The sequence below is a fragment of the Meriones unguiculatus genome, chromosome 9, assembly GCF_030254825.1.
Source record: "Meriones unguiculatus strain TT.TT164.6M chromosome 9, Bangor_MerUng_6.1, whole genome shotgun sequence".
NCBI classification, from domain to species: domain Eukaryota; kingdom Metazoa; phylum Chordata; class Mammalia; order Rodentia; family Muridae; genus Meriones; species Meriones unguiculatus.
In genome coordinates, this window is record NC_083357.1 from 70,160,319 (window position 1) to 70,178,489 (window position 18,171).

Here is an 18,171-nt window from a genome sequence, read left to right on the forward strand (position 1 = left end):
CCTCCCTTTCTTTCTCTTATTTATTCATTCATTTCATACATGACATCCTGCCCCCAGTTTCTCCTCCCTCCTCTCAGTCTCCCCAACCCCTATACCCAGCTCTATTCCTCCTCCATTTCCCTTAAGAGCAGGCCTTTCAGGGATATCAACCAATCACAGGACAAAAAAAATTACAATGAGACTATCGGCCTACTTTCTTATAGAACACAGGACCACTAGCCCAGGGATGGCACCACCACAAGGGGCTGGACCCTCCCCCATTGATCACTAATTAAGAAAATACTTTACAGCAAGATCGTATGGAGGCATTTTTTTCAACTGAGGTTTCCTCCTTCAGGATAACCCTAGCTTGTGGTCAAGTTAACATAAAATTAGCCAGCACAGATGTTCTAGTTGATTGACCAGAGTGATAGTAAGAAAGAGTCCTTTTACTGAAAGCTGGGTTGGTTTTCTTAGACTGAACTGGGCAGTGACTGGATGAAAATCTGTGATTTCCTGAGATGAGCAAAGAGGAAGCAGTTGCTACTGCCATTTTCTTCACCTGCCCTTTTCTCCCTTTCTATCACAGGTTTGACTCTTCTGTCCCTCAAACTCCTTCCCAATTATTAAAGATCTTAGAAGCCATGTTTAAGAAAGTAGAGAGTGGAATACAGGGTCTCTGGTCTAGTCTTTGAAGCCTTTGTCTAATACTTGGAGATGCTTAACTTGTAAAATGTATAGCCAGGTCATCCTGACACTCTAGACTCTTTCTGTGTGTTCTCTCAGCTCTCCAAGACTGAGGGCAGGGTTTTTGGAAGATCCCCACACAATATCCCATAACCTGTGAGTTAAAAGACTAGGTGATGGCCCTTTTCATTCCCCCTGAGAGAAATGTAATCAAATGGTTTCAGCAAACCCTTTCCCACTCATTCCTCACACTGGTGGTCTGTCTGTCATGATCGGCAGAGCTCTGTTAAGCATGGCAATGAAGCCCGGAGCAGGCTGTATCTGGGTTTTGAGTGTGAACCTTATTTTGCTGGCATGCCTGAAAGACATTCTCCTCTGTTTCTCAGGCATGCGGCAGGTAGGCATCTTGTCGGGTTCTCAGAAGCCACAATAACCTTTTGGCCCTCTTTGATGTGCATGGCAGGGTCCTGGCTTAATAACCCTGATCTGGGTTGTCCTTGGAACTGGTAAGTGGCAGGGAAGGAGATACTCTGAGTATGACAAGGTTTGCCACCCTGGGAAGAGGGGATTGCTTTTCTTTATCTTCTGCATTCCCTGTATCAAGTTTCCCAGTGAGTAGGTGACTGAGAGAGCTCGCCTGGATAGGGACAAGGAGCCTTTGGAGAGAGATTCGTGGGTGGAGAGGAGGAGGTGAGGGCAGAGCTGGTAAGCAAAGGGGTGGCAACTGGCAGAGAAGTCAGAGGATGAACAGGACCTGTGTGAACACAAGGAAGGACCATCGAGGATGTCCTCTGTGGCTGAGTGGTGGAGAGGGACAAGAGTAAGAGAATCTGCTGAGGCACATATGACACCGTCCTCTCCACCCCCTACTCCCCGGCTAAAGTACTCTGAGAAGGCCATGAAAGTTTGGCCAGAAGGAATGTCAAAGTCCTTTCCTAAATTAGAACACAAGCAAGAGGCATAGCCGTAGAATATTACTGCCGACTGTGCCATTAGGCAGTCCACGTTCTTGGTTCTGGCAGAGTATGAGGGGCAGATTTTGTTAGAAGGAAAGTTAGTGTTCTTTTTGAGAATCAGAGGCTGAAATTGGTACATGTTTTTTTGGGGGGTGGTATATCTTTGGGGTGAGTCAGGGGAAGTGGAGGAGGGGATACCTAATTGAGGCTCCTCTCAGAGGTGCAGCACTTACCCTGGAAATGTCCTGGAGAGTATCGGATCTCTCTGTGTGTCTTGGATGAATCCTGGTCTCCCTGAACTGACTCCTGAGCAGTGTTCCCTTTGGGGACTTACCCCAAGAGAAGCGACAGCCTCCCTACCTGCGATGGTACAGCCTGGGTTCCCTCTGGAGCTAAACCGGTCCAACTGGCCAGGCCGGACCAGTCTTGAAAGGATACTCACAAACTGAAACTGCCCGTGGGTCAGCTGTGAGGGACAGGAGACCCTCCCACCATGGAGAAAATGAAAACATTGGACATCTTGGATCAGGGAAATTGGCAGGGAAGGAAAATGGCGGATGTGAACACCAAAGCCACAGGTCCTGTTGCCTCCCACACTAAAGCTCAGAACGGAAGAGCAGTGAGGGAAGGCAGGAATTCGGGAGTCCATGCAGATTATGGGCACCTGCCCACACAAGCTGCTCTTGTCAGCACTCCCACGTGTTGAGAGTGAGGGGGTGCCTCATCTTTGTAGACTGACCTCGTTTCTTCTGTTGTCTTCAGGTCCCACTAAAGGGTTCAGCTGTAGCCAGGGTCCTTTATATGCAAACGGGAAGTAAAGCTTTCTGCAGTATACTGAAAGGCATTTCTTAGCTTTTACCCTGATGGGCAAAGTAGGCTGGAGTTCCAGCTCAGAGGCCTTCAGATCTTACTGGAGAGCAGCCCCAGCCAGAGATCTTTAGTTGGGCTTGAGCCAGTTGGATACCTACATGTTTTTTTTTTTCTTCATTAAAACTAAACATTTCTTATCTATGTATCCATTACATAAGTTCATACTGAGTTCAGAATGGCAAAGGCTGACAAGGCCTAGAGGATAATAGGGTCCAAGAAATTACAAGAATATAGTCTTTTCAATTAGGACTGATCTGGCTAAGATTTTCTAGCTGTCTCTTAGAGTGATTTCAGGACAATAATTTTATCTGTCTTTCATTGCAAGATACAAATTCAATTTAGAACAACAGTATAAGCTATAAGCTGGCAATGTATAAGGAAATAGTATTTATTGACATCAAGGTTTGTACTTAATTTAGGCAGACATTTCTTGGTAGTCTCCTTATTTTTTGGGTTCGTGGGAAGTTTAAACCAACTCGCCTTATTTATGATATATACCAGGATTCGTGGTGCCATCTTGAGTGAAAGCTAATCTGAAGCCACAAATCTGTCTCAAACCTGTCTCCTAATGAGGCATCTAGAGGTCCACAAAAGTATTTACTGCAGCCATAAACTTCTAAAATTGTTTTAGAAGTTCTAAGACAATTTAACTTCTAAATTGGTTTGGCTCAAGTCAGAAATTCCATAATTGGGAATTAATTCTTCAGAACAGCAGTGCATCTTCATAAAGATCCCGTAGGAAGTTTGTCCAATCAGAGTGAGTAAATACCCAGTGAGTTCACACCACGTCAGAATTTTTGAGAGATAACAGAAGCACAGAAAGAAGGGGTGTGAGAGGCTGGAATGGGGGTGCTTCATGGTACAGACCTTGCAAAATACCGGACTACTTTCCAGAAAGCCCAGGCGCCTATTGAAATTCCCCAATTCAATGGCTCTTGGCACCTGACACTTAGTCTGTTGCCAAAGATTACCTTTGGACTTCTGATCGTCCTGCCTCCAACACTTGAAATGCTAATGTCACAGATATATGACACTGTGCCCAATTTTTGTGGGTGCTGGGAAATAAAAATCATGGCTTCATATTTATGCCACATGTTAAAAAACCCAGCGATCCTGGGAGCGGGAGCAGGAGCCCAGGCATCTGCCTGGAAGGGGATTTTATGGCCCGGTACATGCTTTTGTTATGGGTGGTCTTCATTGTAAGCCCAACATAATTTAGAATCACTTGGGAATGGAGTCTCCAGGAGGGATGGTCTAGCTTAGGCTGGTTTGTGGGTATGTCTGTGAGGGCCTGTTGGTTTGTGGGAAGACCCGCCAGCTGTGGGTAGCAGTGTTTCCTAGGTGATGGATCGGCCACTGTGTGCAGGCAGGTTCTCTGCTCCTGACTGTGGGTGTAATAATGTGTGTAGTTGTTTCAAGTTCCTGTCATCTTGATCTCCCACAGTGATGGACTGTAACCTGGAACCGTGAGCCAAATACCCTTTTTCTGTCTTAAGTCGCTTTTGTCAGGTGTTTTATCACAGGGCCAGGAACTGAAATTAAGAGGATGTATGTGTGTGTTCCACCTAGATACTCTAATAAAAAAATGCCCTAATTTCTCCTGAGTCCAGCCTGGGGTGGTTTTCTTGCTTTTTTTTTTTCATTTAAAAATATTTTATTTGGCATATATTTACTATACATAATAATGAGTTTCATTACAGCATTTCACACATGGACTTAATATATTTAAATTTTTCCTTGTATGTGTATAGCAGTATGCATGTATGTCTGTGTTCTAGTTGCTTGCCTGGTGACTTTGGAGGCCAGAAGAGGGCATCAGATCCTCTGGAACTGGAGTTACTGTTAAAGTTACTTTTATTTGCACAGTTTGAATGTTGCCTCGGAGGTTTACTGCCTCCCATCTGCTAACCTAGGCCTAGTCCTGGAAGCTTCTAGCCTCCATATAATCTAACATAGGCCTAGAATGTTTTCAGCCTTTGAGACTTAATGCTGAATAAGCTCACCCTTTCTAGTTTTTTCTGAACTCTGGCTGAATTGTTCAACTCGGCTGTTCTGGCTCAAACCCTTCTCCTAGCTGACTGATTCAAACTGACTTCTCTCAGTTTTTCACTGAATTGCTCTGTTTGGCCTCAGATTAACTTTAATCTTCTGGCTCCTTCTAATTCTCTGACTCGTTCTATCTTTACCTGTACGTAGTTTGTTCTTTCTTCAATCTGTCTTTATAAAATTGTCCTGGTAAAAACTGCCTCTGGATTCCACAGACTTAACTCTACTGTATTGCCTCTCAACTCAGTATAATTAACAAACTAAAAATTAGCATACAACTAACAGGTTTCCTTATGCCTTCTTTAATTTTTAATTTTATTTTTATTAATTACATTTTATTTACTTTGTATCATCATTTGCTTAGATCCCCTGCAAGGTAGAGTCTTTTAGAGGCCCTTTGTTGTAGGCTCCTGTCCTGTTCCCTGTTTTCTCCCTCTTCTGAAGTCTGTCTTGTTTGCCTTTCTGAATGAAGACTGAGCATCTTACCTGAGTCGTCCTCCTTGATTAGATTCCTTAGGTGTACAGATTTTAGTATGATTATCCTATATTATATGTCCTTATGACATTTTTGCATGTAGTTTTTGTTGCTCTTCTCCTCCTCTCCCTTACTTTTCCCTGCCCTTTCTCACATAGTTACCCACACCCATACTCCAAGCATATTGTCCTCTCATGGGCTCCTCTATAGTTTTCTGGTCCCTAGCCCTTGGTCACACATAAATACACACAGAAAAAATTTAAAGATAGCATAAGTAAATGAGAGAGAACATGTAATATGTCTTTCTGGGTACTGGGTCACCTCACTTAAATGTTTTTCAGTTCAAAAGTAACAGTATTTTATTTTTCTTTAATTGTACGTGTGTGCTGCTGTATGTAAGCACACGTGGATGCAAGTGCCTAGGGAGGCCAGAAGAGGGTCTCAGATCGCAGGCCTTGGTGAGCTGCCTGACATAAGTGCTGGGAACTGAGCTTAGGTCCTCTGCAACAGCAGTGCCAGCTCTTGGCCACTAAGTCATCTCTTGGCTGTCTTTCAGAGACACCTTGCTAGTGTTTTCAGAATGCAGTCAGCTTCACTAACTAGTAAACAGCAATCTTTCGGGTACCGGGGGCGGCTCTATTTTATTTAATTTAAGCTATTGTATTCTAAAGGCTCAAAGCTTATGTTCGCTCTCAGGAATGCACCCCATTCTACAGGTGAGGCCACGAGAGCTCAGAGAAGCTAAGACCGAAGCGGCCTGCGCTCCAGGTCTCCAGAAAGAGGTCTGATGGCCTTGTGGCCACAGTTCACACACTTGGAGGCTGAGGCGCTGAGGCAGGCGGTTCTGAGGGCCAAAGTTTGCTCCGTGCCTGCCAAAGGAGGCCAGCCCTGCAGCGTCAGGGTTAACCCGAGGCCCCGCCCCGGGGATGGTCCGGGTCTCGGGGCAGCGTGCGCGTCGGAAGCGGTTGCGCGTCTGCGCCTGCGCGGTGCCGAGGGGACGGGTCAGACTCGGCAATGGCGGCGTTCTACGGCCGGCAGTTGGCCGCGGCCGTCCTGCGGAGTCACCGGCCGCAGACGACGCTGCGGGCCGCCGCCCAGGTAAATCCGCCCTGTTGGCTTCGGCCTCGGGGGGTCGGCGGGCGCGGCGCCGGGGCGCGGCACGGCTGCGGGGCTCTCTGCGGCGCCGGCGCGTCCCGAGTGCGGGGCTCCGCCGAGCGGCTGCGGGCCAGGGCTGCGAGCCGGCGACTGGGCAGCTCCGCTCCGCCCCAGCCCCGCGTCCTCAGGAGGCTCGGCAGGGCGCCCTGGCCGCCGGCCTCTCCTGCGGGAGCGTGGCCGGGCGAGCCGAGTGGAGTCCGGGGCCGTTGGGGCCGAGGGCCGACGCTTTCGGGCCCCTCTTGGGTTAGGGGGATGCCCTTCAAGTGTACTTTGCTGTCCCGCGAACTGTCGTCTGCGGGAAGGACCTCGGGACACCAGCAGAGTCGGCCTGCCCGCGTTCTACAGAGAGTTTGTGTTTTGATCAGTCAGTCCTGGTCGTGAGTCCTGGTGACAAGTTTTCAGTTTAGGAAGGAGTCTTTCTGGAGGACTTCATTTCTGGACACACTCTAGTACCGACTTCTTTCTGTTGCTTTGTTTCTCGGTATTTAGAGTGTGTCCTTGGGCCTGTCAGCAGCACCGGGGTTGTCATTAAGAACAGTTATCAACTGATGACGATCTTGTGGCTTACAGAAGTACTTTGGTCTGTAGTAGATGAGACGGTGGCTGAGGTTTAATTCCACTACTGTCCTCCGAAGCTGTGTGCTTGTGCCTGCTCTACCACGTCAAGCACAAAAACTGGGTACTGGGGAGCGAGTTCATTCTTACATGCCTGCCTAGCATGTAAAGAAGTCCCAGGTTCCATCCCCAGAATGCCGGTAATCCCAGCCCTCAAGGGAGAGGCAAGAGGATCTGACATTCAAGGTCAGTTTCTACTTAGAGAGTTTAAGGCCAGCCAAGGCTACAGCAGACCCGATCTCAAAAGAACAAAAGCAAACCAAAGGAACAACAAGCCCCATGAAGACAGGCCCCTCAGGGTTAGCACCTCAAAACTGCAGGAGCAAGATGAGCTTCCTGAGATCGGTCCAGAATTTTTATGTTCTGAAGTTAACTTTTCAGACACACCGTAGTTGAACAGATTTAGCCCCTTGTCCTTTGCTTCGATAGCACTGCCTAGTTTTTAGAGACACGTGTTTTATTCTAATAGTTTTTATTCATTTAGAAAGTCCTTTAAAAATGCCTTTGCATCTCCTTATGGGGCTTGCAGTATGTTTATCTTTATTACAGCTCTTTCCTTTCACTCCATTAAGAATGTGTCTTTGGAGTTTCTAGTAGTCTGACACCTTGCTCTTGTAGATGAGGACACAGTGTCTTAGGAGGAAACTTGTTCAAGGTCACTTAAAAAAATTATTCCTCCAAGCAGGGTGGCTATGTCTCAGGCCTTTAATCCCAGCTCTCGATCTCTGAGTTCAAAGTCAGCCTGGTCTACACAGTGAGTTCCGGGACAGCCATGGCTACACAAAAACACTATCTTGGAAAGAAAAAAAAAAATTCCTCTGGTCTTTTTAGTTTGTCTTTTGTGGAAAATAATTTGTGTTCTGACAGATATTTGTGGGTTTGTGTAGGGATTGGTTACCTTTTTGGCAGGAAGGCTGTTTTTCCTTAAGTTTCCTTAAGTCCCCTCCCCTTTTTTTAGTTGATGTGTAATGTTTTAATTCACTTGTAACTAGCATTTTGTTACCTCAAACATTTTTCATTTCTTTCTGATAAAAACTAAAAATCGTTGCTTCAAAATAGACAGTATTGTTAAAGACAGTACATTGTTAGAACATCAAAACTTCCTCCTCCTGCCTAATTGTAACTTCTGATGCTGCCCAGGCCTTGGGATTATACTGGAATTTGTGTTACTAACAGAATGTAAAATTCATTAAATTTGCTAATGCCGCAAGGAAACAATTTTTCTAAATACTTCAGACATTAAAACTCTTTAAAGAGCTGAGTATGGATCTCTGTGTTCAAGACCATGGTCTATAGCATGAATTCCTGGATAGTATTGGCTGCAAGGAGAAATCCTACCTTAAAAAACAAATAAACAAAAAAACTAAACCAACCAATCAAACAACCCCCCCAAATTAAAACAAAAGCAACCTCTCCCAAGAACCCCCAAAACCCCAAATTAATGAAAATGTTCCATCAGTAGTATTATAGTGCTTTTACCTAATTTAACATTTTGCTACATAGGCTTTGTCTTCTTTTTGTTTTGTTTTGATTTTGTTTTTTGGTTTTTTTGAGACAGGGTCCCTCTGGGTAGCCCTGTCCTGGAACTTGCTCTGTAGACAAACGAACTAACAGAGCTATCTGCTTCTGCCTCTTGAGTGCTGGGATTAAAGGTGTGTGTTGCCGCCGCCGCCACCACCACCACCACCACCACCACCACCGTACGCCACATGCTCTGTCTTTAAAAGATTGTATTCTTATATCTAAGAGCCAAAGCGGGAGCGTGGCCGGGTGAGCCGAGCGTAGTCCAGGCCGTTAGAGTATTGGAACTTAACAAAAATTCCAATACTCTAGAAAAGCCCTCTCTTGAGTCGTTGGCCAAAAAACTCCCCAAACATAGAGCCTATTTCTGTTGCTTTCCTCAGAGGTAGAAAGCAAATCTCTAGCTGAAGATACCATGTACTTCAGAAACAGGGTCCAGAGATCTCTGTGCTGGAGCTGATCCAGCCACTCCCTCCCTGAAGACCAGTTTTCACAGTACCAGAAGGCACCATGCTGTCTTCCCAAAGGAGGGCTACCTAGGTGTGATACCTGTGAACCATATCAATGGCCAGCATGGCACAATAAACCTAAGAGTGCAGTAGTGGCACACATACCATAGTCATCAACTTAATTAGACATAAGACCTGTTTGATATGAGGGAGAGCGTGTCTGATACTGGAAACCTAGTTAACTGCTCAGTGCTAGTGAAGTCATGGTTATTGGTGGACCACTAATTTATTAAACCAGCATACCCCTGCCAACAGTCTATAAACATTTATCCTGATACCACAGGTAAGTGTAGGCCTCATCCATTATCAAGGAAACTTCTCTTTGCAATAGATGGTGACCACTACAGAAAACCACAACCAGTCAAAATGCAGAGTTGCAGAGCTCAGTCCCGATGGATACACCTACAAGATACTTCATACCTAAGGCTCAGGGAACACTGAGGAAGAAGGGCCATAAAGACTGTAAGGGCCAGAGACTGAGGATCAGGGAGTTTGCTGTGAAATTGTGTCTTCTATTAATACCAGAAACTGCACGTATAAGGTCTCACCAACATGAATGCTCAAATGTGAGCTTAACAAGAATTACACCAAAGAACATGCCACACTGGTTGAAGAAAAGCCCACAAGGCCTCAACCCTACACAAAGAACTATAGGCAAAAGCTGGAAATGGGAGAGGTGGCCTTCCCCGGGGATGAGCAGTGGCCATTCCTGAAAACATACACACAGGTGGCTTAGGTGAGCTGATCAGGCTGTATTTAGGAATATGTATGTACATGTGTGCATGGAATAACAACTAGTGAAGAAAGATTGTGACTTTGAAGAAGAGCAGATGGGTATATTGGAGAGTTTGTAGGGAGAAAAGGCAGGGCAAGGGATAATACTATAGTCATCTCAGTAATGATATTTTTATATTCCTACATATATATTTACAAATAAAGTCGTACTTTTTTTTTTTCCTGAAGTACCTGAGATTGCAGGCAACATGGCACTTCTCTCCTGAGTATTTGCACATATATCTCTAAGAATAAAACATTTTGGATCCCATACTATGTACCAGGTACTTGAGAACTGAGATGGCAGGATCACTTGATTCCTGGGGTTCTAGACCATCCTGAGCTATCTTAAACCAAACTAAACCAAGACAAAACACCCCAGTCCCTAAAGAATAGGACCTTTCCCAAAATAACCATAGTATAATCATATGTAGGAACTTCATCTTGATTTAAAGTTACTGTCTTAATGTGTAGTTCAGATTCTGATATCCTTACAGTATCCTTCAGGCTTTACATTTTAGGAATGGGGATCCGTTTCTTTGGTATTTTTTTCTGATATATGCAACTAAGGAGGTACTATCTAGTGGCATAATCTGCTGATTGACTTTTTTTTTTAAAGGTTATTTTGTTTTTAAATATATATATGTACACACACATATATGACTCATGGGTGTGTGCACATGAGTGCAGGTGCCTGTAGAATCTGGAAGAGAGCATCAGATCCCCCAAAGCTGGAATTATGTGAATGCTGGGAGCAGAACCTGGGTCCTGTAGAAGAACACGGTATAGCTGGTTCTAGCTACTTTGTGGGTTCTTTTTTTTCCCCACCCTTATCTCCTCCCCTCCCCCCTGCTTTACCCCTTACTAGCTAGGTAAAAGAGAAAGAAGGATAGAGGGGGGAGAGAGATCCTTGAAACTAATTTCTTGTTTCTTCTTTGAGCACAGTGACTGACAAACTGCAACCAACCCCCTGAATGGCCAACAGCCACCAACCTCACCTCTTGGGGCTCTAGTATTTCTGTACCCTCTGAAAAATGCCCAGAATTCCAAATGTCACACAGTTGCACAAACTATCTGTAGTTGCCAAAACCAGGCCTCTGCTAGAGCACGAGGTAAATCATAACTAATGTGAAGCAGCTCCATATCCCCAAATCTGGGATTAAAATGAAAAACATATTCGTATAACATTTCTGTTATTTTTTTTAAATAAACTGAAATTTCAGAATTCCCACTATATAACAGTATGTGCCGTTAACTGCTGAGCCATCTCTCTAGCCCCAGCATTAACATTTTTAGCATTAGTGGCACACTGTCTCCTCTAGAAACATTAAAATAAATTAGTGTGACAACGGTTTCTAGGATTATCTAGGCACTTCCTTTACCTTTATTATTATTTTGAGGTGTAGTTATGTACAGTAAACTGTATGATTTCATTTAATGGCTAGATTATTGTTGTTTTTTTTTTTTGCTAGATTGGTTTTTATGTTTATACAAGTTGTAATTCAGCGCTTGGGTAAGGAAGGTAAGTGTACAGAGTTGCCAGCATACAGAGAGTTCCTTGCCCCTCTCTTTATTAATGCTCCCTTGAAAAGTAACCACTCTTGGTTTCGTTGATTCTTTGATTTGTTTTATTTGTTTCTAATTTATTGATTTCAGCCCTGAGTTTGATTATTTCCAGCCTTCTACCCTTTTTCTTTCCCCCCTAAGGCTTTTAGGTGAGCCATTAAGTTGCTTGAATGAGATGTTTTGAATTTCTTCTTGAAGGCATTTAGTGCTGTGAACTTTCCTCTTAGCACTGCTTTCATCATGTCCCATAAGTTTGGGTATGCTGTGCTTTCATTTTCATTGAATTCTAGGAAGACTTTAATTTCTTTCCTGACCCAGCTGTCATTGAGTATCGAGTTGTTCAGTTTTCATGTGTGTGTAGGCTTTTTGCTATTTCTGTTGTTGTTGATGTCCAGCTTAATACGTAGTGGTCAGATAGGATACATGGGATTATTTCAGTCTTATTGTATCTGTTGAAGCTTGTCTTCCCTGCCCCCCAAGCCCGTGTGTGTATGTGTGCGTGTGCATGTACACGTGTATGTGTGTGTGTGTGTGTGTGTGTGTGTGTGTGTATGTATGTGTGTGTGTATGTATGTGTAAACTCAGGGGCACATGGGGTTCAGAGGACAGATTTGTGCAGTTTTGTTTTTTTTTTTTCTATCCACCCTTAATGGTTTTGGGATTTAAACTCCAAAGTGGCAGGCCACTTGTACCTACTGGACCTTGTTGTTAACTTTAGCCAGGCTTTTAACTAGATGAGTTAGCAATAAACTGCTATTATATGTGGTTGACTTATTAGGTTAGAGGTTCTCAAACTAGGGTCCATAAGAATCAGCCAAGTGATTTGGTTGTAGTGGCCCACGCCTTTAATCCCATCATACAGGTGGAGGCAGGTGGATCACTGTGAGTTCGAGGCCAGCCTGGTCTTCAGAGTGAGTCTAGGACAGCCAAGGTTGCACAGAGAAACCCTGTCTCAAAAAAACAAAAACAAACAAACAGAAAGAAAAAAAAAAAAAAAGAATCAGCTAAGTGATTGGTTACCAGTTCAGATTTCTTTGAGTCCAGTTCAGAGATTCTGGTTTTGTAGAGAATGGTATCCAAAAATCTGTATTTTAAGAAACGGTTTTAATTTTGATGAAGTAGATCAAGAACTCATTTCAAAGAACAGGCTTCATGTAAGGCTCTTTAAATTTAAATCTAATGATACTGTATTTAAAAAAATATTTATTTTCATTTTTTGTATATTGGTGTTTTCCCTGCATGTGCCTGTGTGAGGGTGTCGGATCCCCTGGAACTTGAATTATAGATAGTTGTGAGCTGCTACATGGATGCTGGGAATTGAACCCTGGTCCTCTGGAAGAATAGCCAGTGCTCCTAACTGCTAAGCCATCTCTCCATCCTTGACATTGTATTTTTGATGTGAATTATGTTTTGGTGTGTTGGAGTTCATGTGTAGGTCATGGATGTGTGTAGCTAAGGTTTAAGGGTGATTTCATTCAGTGCAGCCTTGGAAGATTTTTGTGGCTAATGTGTCCGTACATTGCCCTTGAAGGTTAAAAGGATTGAAGGATTTTTAAAAGGAAGGCGAGTATGTTAATGTAATATTAGGTTCAGCTTACACTCTGATTGGTAGGTGCTAGAGACCCAATTGATGTGTGTGGTTCCTGAGTTGTGGCCCTTGGTACAGGCAGCTGAAAAGCTAGCTTTGTACTTCTCTGTCAAGCAGTAAGATATAAGTTAGAGATTTCTTTTTGACAGTCTTTGAATAAGACAAAAGTGTGTGCATGTTCCCTGCTGTGTATAGGTGGAGGCCAGAGGACAGCTTTCACTTTTGCAAGGGTTCTGAGGATTAAACTTAAATCACCAGACTTCCACTTCAGACACCTTACCCTCTGAGCCACCCCTTTGGCATTTTTGTTGATTCTCATTAAGTTGAAAATAGGGATGTTTTAGTTTTCTCTTTGAGCACTCTTTCTCATTCTATTGCCATCTGGCATGTTTGTTTACTGTTTGGCCTTGTATGTAAATACACACTAGAATGAAGCCATAGAGGATAATTTGACCACTCTAGTTCCTACAAGCTTCAAAAGTTTAACAGAATGAATGACTAGTAAACATGGATTGAAAAGGGGAAGAGTTTGTAGTTGCTGTGTTCTCTTGGAAGGAGTATGGCTACCAAATCATTCAGCTATCACATATCTAATGCCAGGTATTATAGATCCAGAGGAGGATAGAGAAAAAAATTAGGAAACAGTTTCAGTTTGGTGGAGAATATGAGATTGGCCTTAGAGCCTCTGATTAACCATCCAGGAAACATTTCCTTCAGGCTATAGAGATAGAGTAATAAAACACAGATGTAAGATAGGGACTGAGGATGGATGATGAGGAAATAAGTAACAGTTACAAGGGTAACATTTGATATTTAACTGCTAGACCGATTTTAGTTTTATCATTGAGGTACTGCATTGATTTAGATGATTGAATGTAACAGTTTTGTTGTACTTACAAAGAACTGAGCACTCTGGAACCAAATGTGATGAGATCTGTCCTTTGTTTGTTCCTTCTTCAATACCTAACCATGTTTCCCAATTTTTTTAGGTTCTGCGAAATTCTGGATTGTTTAGCAAGCATGGACTCCAAATACAGCAGCAGCAGCAGAGGAACCTCTCCTTGCATGAGTACTTGAGTATGGAACTATTGAAGGAAGCTGGCGTCTCTGTTCCCAAAGGCTTCGTGGCAAAATCTCCAGATGAAGCTTATGCAATTGCCAAAAAATTAGGTACTTAAAAAAAAACTTACTCATAGAAACTTGATAAGATGTAAGCTTCCTTTTGGTTTGATGCCTTTTGACATTTGTTTATTTTGGGAGGTAGGTTCTCACATAGTCAAGAATGACTTTGAACTCAGATTTTCCTTGTCTTTACCTCCTAAAATGCTGGGATTATGTGTGTGCCAACACATTTTACTTGGCTTTGTTGTTGTCATTGAGAAGGTAGAATTTTATAACTGTTGAGAACTCACAGTTTTTAGAGATGATACTGAGCTGTAGTCTTACTGACTTAGAAATCTCTTACAGTGGCACTAGGATGTTGAAATCTCTTCAGCTAGAACAGACTTAAGGGGAAAGTGATTCTCTTTCTTTGTAGCTTAAAGGATGGTGGCTGTGACAAAGGTTTTGTTTGTTTATTTTCTGTTTTGTTTTAGAAAAATTCTGAAGAGAAATATTAGTTGTTTCTGTGTGGTGTGAGAGGGTGGGACTCACTTCCTCGCTGCCAGTGTGGGAAATAGACGCAGGCACGTGAAGAAGCGAGCTGTAGGCTAAGCTGCATGGGAGCAAGCTGTGTCTTCCTTGTTCACTAAATACCCCGAAGGCCTAGGAAGATACCTGATAATTAGGTAATCCATAATATTAGTGTTTGCTAACTGAGGTCAAGACTTGTCCACATTTGCTAGTACATTCTTTTATTGAGAGACTCCTTAGTTACTTTCATGAATTTGAATCTGTAGGAGTATCTTAAACAATTTTTTTATTTTAGGAAATAAGCATAAATTTGCATTTTAAAGGATTTAGTATGAAAACGTAATGAGATAATATTGTAGCTGTGCTCTCTGTTTTCTGTATACTGGATTTGAAGTTCACCAGTTTCCTGCAGTTGAGTAGGCAGTCATTTTGGATGAACTATGACTACTGTGACTTTAAACATGCTTTGGTGAACCTTGTGTTCACTAGCTTGTCACACAAAATTTAAGAATTGTGTAAGGCAGGCTGGAGAGATGCCTCAGAGGTTAAGAGCGCTGGTTGCTCTTCCAGAGGTCCTGAGTTCAATTCCCAGCAACCACACGGTGGCTCACAGCCATCTATAAGGAGGTCTGGTGCCCCCTTCTGGCTTGCAGGTATACATTGTATACATAATAAATAAAAAATAAAAAATAAAACTAAAAAGATCTGCCTTGGCTGCCGGATCATGGTGGCACACACCTTTAATCCCAGCAGGCGGAGGCAGGCAGATCTCTGTACTAAACTGCATTGGGAAAAAAAAAATGCACAAAAAAAAAATAAAAAGAATTGTGTAAAATTACATTTTTCTTAGCTGTAAAAGTGAGAGTTTTCTTTAAAAATGAGAGTATTACCAGATAAGCTATTTTGAATGAATGGCCATTGCTTTCTTGACTTGAGAGTATGACTTTATTTACAGTTTTATTATTAGATTACTCAACAAAGCTTTTGTGGCATACTAATTTCAGTGAATTGATTACAATGGGGTTTGGTGTGTGTGATCAGTGTCAACAGGTCCTGATTTATTTATTAATGAAGTAACAAATCTGTACCTATCTCCAAATTATTATTTTTTCCACTTTTGTAAAAAAAAATTGAAAAACTTTAAAAATCAGGTGGTTATTTTAATATTTTTTTATTTCTGACAACTTCTGTGCCTTAGGACTTAGACCTGGAAAGGGCAGGTGGGAGCTCTCACAGTTAAAAAGGTTTGTTACTTTAAACAAACGTTCTTTATATGGTGTGTTTGCCTGTGTAACACATGTGTAGTACATGGAAGCAGGTCCCACAAAGCCCAGAGAGGCTGTGGGATCGGCTGGACCTGGAGTTACAGGTACTGTGAGCCGCCTGCTGTGGGTGCTCTGCAGACAGTAACTGCTCTTAACCCCCAGTGTCTTTTTGAGACAGGGTTTCTTTTTGTAGCCTTGCCTGTCCTGGGCTCCCTTGGTAGAAGGCACTGTTCTCAAACGCACTGAGTACTGGAATTACAGCTGTGCACTAAGGTGTCGGCTTGAAGTTGTTCTTGTTACACCATTCTGAAAATGATGGCGCATTGCTAGTCTGTAGCAGAGGATGACAGTGCTGTGAGCTCCGAGAGGGAAGACTAGATTCTCTCCTCACTGTTATTGGCATGTGGTCTGATATGTAAGAGATTTGTTGCATGAGTTAATGGAGTTCATTAAACTATCTTAATTATTTGGCCCCATACTTAATTTTCTAATCACTTTCCCCTTTTGTACATCTTTGTATGTAAATGAATATTTCTAAATTACTAGAAATCAGGAGTTGGCAGATAACCAGAAATAGCTAGAGTAAGAGTTTTGTTTCAGTGTGAACACTATCACTCATCTGGTCCCAGAAGCCACCTGTTAATTTCTGACTAACGACATGACTGTTGCTTTTTAAGTTAATAAATAAACTGCCTTTAATTTCCTATTACTAGTTTCATGCACTTGTAAATGGTGGAGTCTGGCATATTGAAAAGGAATACTCTTTTTTTTTTTTTTTACATTTTCAGGACAGGGTTTTCCTGTGTAGTGTTGGCTATCCTGGACTTGCTTTGTAGACCAGGCTGGCCTCACTCTCAAAGTGATCTGCCTGTCTCTGCCTCCAAGAGTACTGGTATTACAGGCGTGCACCTTCACGCCCAGTAGGAATGATCTTTTCTAAATGAGGCACTTCTGAGCCTCTGGTGTTTTCAGTTGAGTTTAGAGCAGTGGAAAATAGTGTATATTTATGAGAATTCTGTTTGTCTTAACAAGTTCCTTTCCCCAACATTCAGCAAGATGTATCTTGGTAACTCTTGCAGCTTATATAAACGTCAGTGAATATAGCTTGATGTTCTGGTGCCTGGAACCTCTTTCTAGTGGGGAAGCCAAGCAACAAGTGATACAAGAAGAAAATTACATATTATGTTAGAAGTTGGTGAATCTCTGGTGGGAAAAGCAGGTCAGAGAAGGGAAATTGGACAGAGATGTGCAGATTGCATTATTAACGTGGCTTTGTCAGTTTAAGTAAAGCCTCAGGGGTGATGTGAGACTTAGAGAAATGTGACAGGACAGCTGGTTGAAGAGTACTTCTGATGGTGTGTTAGGGTGAGTCCTGATGGCAAGATGAATGGAGTGTAGCTGGAGTGCAATGACGGCTCAGGAACTAAAAGGACACGGTGTAGGCTCTAGTGCCTTGTAGGCCATTGTAAATACTGTGTCTCTTACTCTGACTGAAATGGGTTCAGAAACCCATTTTAAAACTGTATCTGAAAGCAGTTTTAAGTTGGGTCTCATCTGCTCCTTGGCTACTGCTTTTAACATTATTCCATCAACCAGGTGAGAAGAATGGTGATCAGAGAAGGTGCCCACCTGGAGGATATAAGGAGTGGCCAAGAGTCTGCATAGTTTGTAGTAATCCTGTTCAGTACTTTTCTTTTCCTTTTTGTTTGTTTGTTTGTTTGTTTTTGAGACTAGGTTTCTCTATGTACCCTTGGTTGTCCTGGAACGCACTCTGTAGACCAGCTGGCCTTGGATTCTAAGACTCGCCTGCCTCTGCCTCTCAAGCACTGGGATTAAAGGTTTACCTCTTATTTGATAACAAAAACCATTTATTATCTCATTGATTTTTTTTTTTAATTCTGCTTTGTGCATTAGGAAATGACTTTTTCTCATAGTAGAGTACCCATCTTCAGCCTGTTCCTGTACATATTTATAGGGTAGTAGTCATATCCCAGAGGTAACTTTGTACTTGAGACACTACAGATAGCATGCGACCCTATGTATCTTTTTACCATAATATAGTAAGGGTTTGTTTTTTTTTTTTAAATGTGCTTAGCTTCCTAACTTGTAGTAAGTACTCTTCATAACATCACTGCTCAATGATGTATGGTAACAGGATTTGCTGTTACTGGAGGGAATGAGGTATTATCAGGCCAGGCTCTAGAATTATCTCAAGTCACGGCCTTATCCCAAGTCCCAAGTCCTGTTTAAAGTCGTATTTGTGACTCAACATTCACACGACATAACTTTACATCTGAATAGAGAGACTGGGCTGTGTGTTTTTTTCTTTAAATTATTTATTTCTTTAAATTATTTAGATTAGTTTATATGTATGGTGTTTTATCTCCATATATCTCATGTGTGGCTGGTGCCTGAGTAAGTTAGAAGAAGGCACTGGATCACCTGGAATTTGAGTTACAGCAACCATATGGGTGCTGGGAACTGAGCCTTGTTTCGCTGGAAGAGCAACAAGAGATTTTAACCATTGAGCCAT

At 42.6% G+C, this 18,171-nt stretch overlaps 1 protein-coding gene across 1 annotated transcript in view; it reads left to right on the forward strand.

The window, feature by feature from the left end:
• Positions 1–5,960: 5,960 nt before the first annotated feature.
• Sucla2 (succinate-CoA ligase ADP-forming subunit beta) overlaps positions 5,961–18,171 on the forward strand; it is a 33,052-nt gene continuing 20,841 nt past the window's right edge. The window contains exons 1-2 of the mRNA XM_021645597.2: positions 5,961–6,111; positions 13,731–13,911. Of these exons, the coding sequence (XP_021501272.1) occupies positions 6,028–6,111; positions 13,731–13,911 (265 nt within the window). The 5' untranslated portion in view covers positions 5,961–6,027. The remainder of the gene's footprint in view (positions 6,112–13,730; positions 13,912–18,171) is intronic.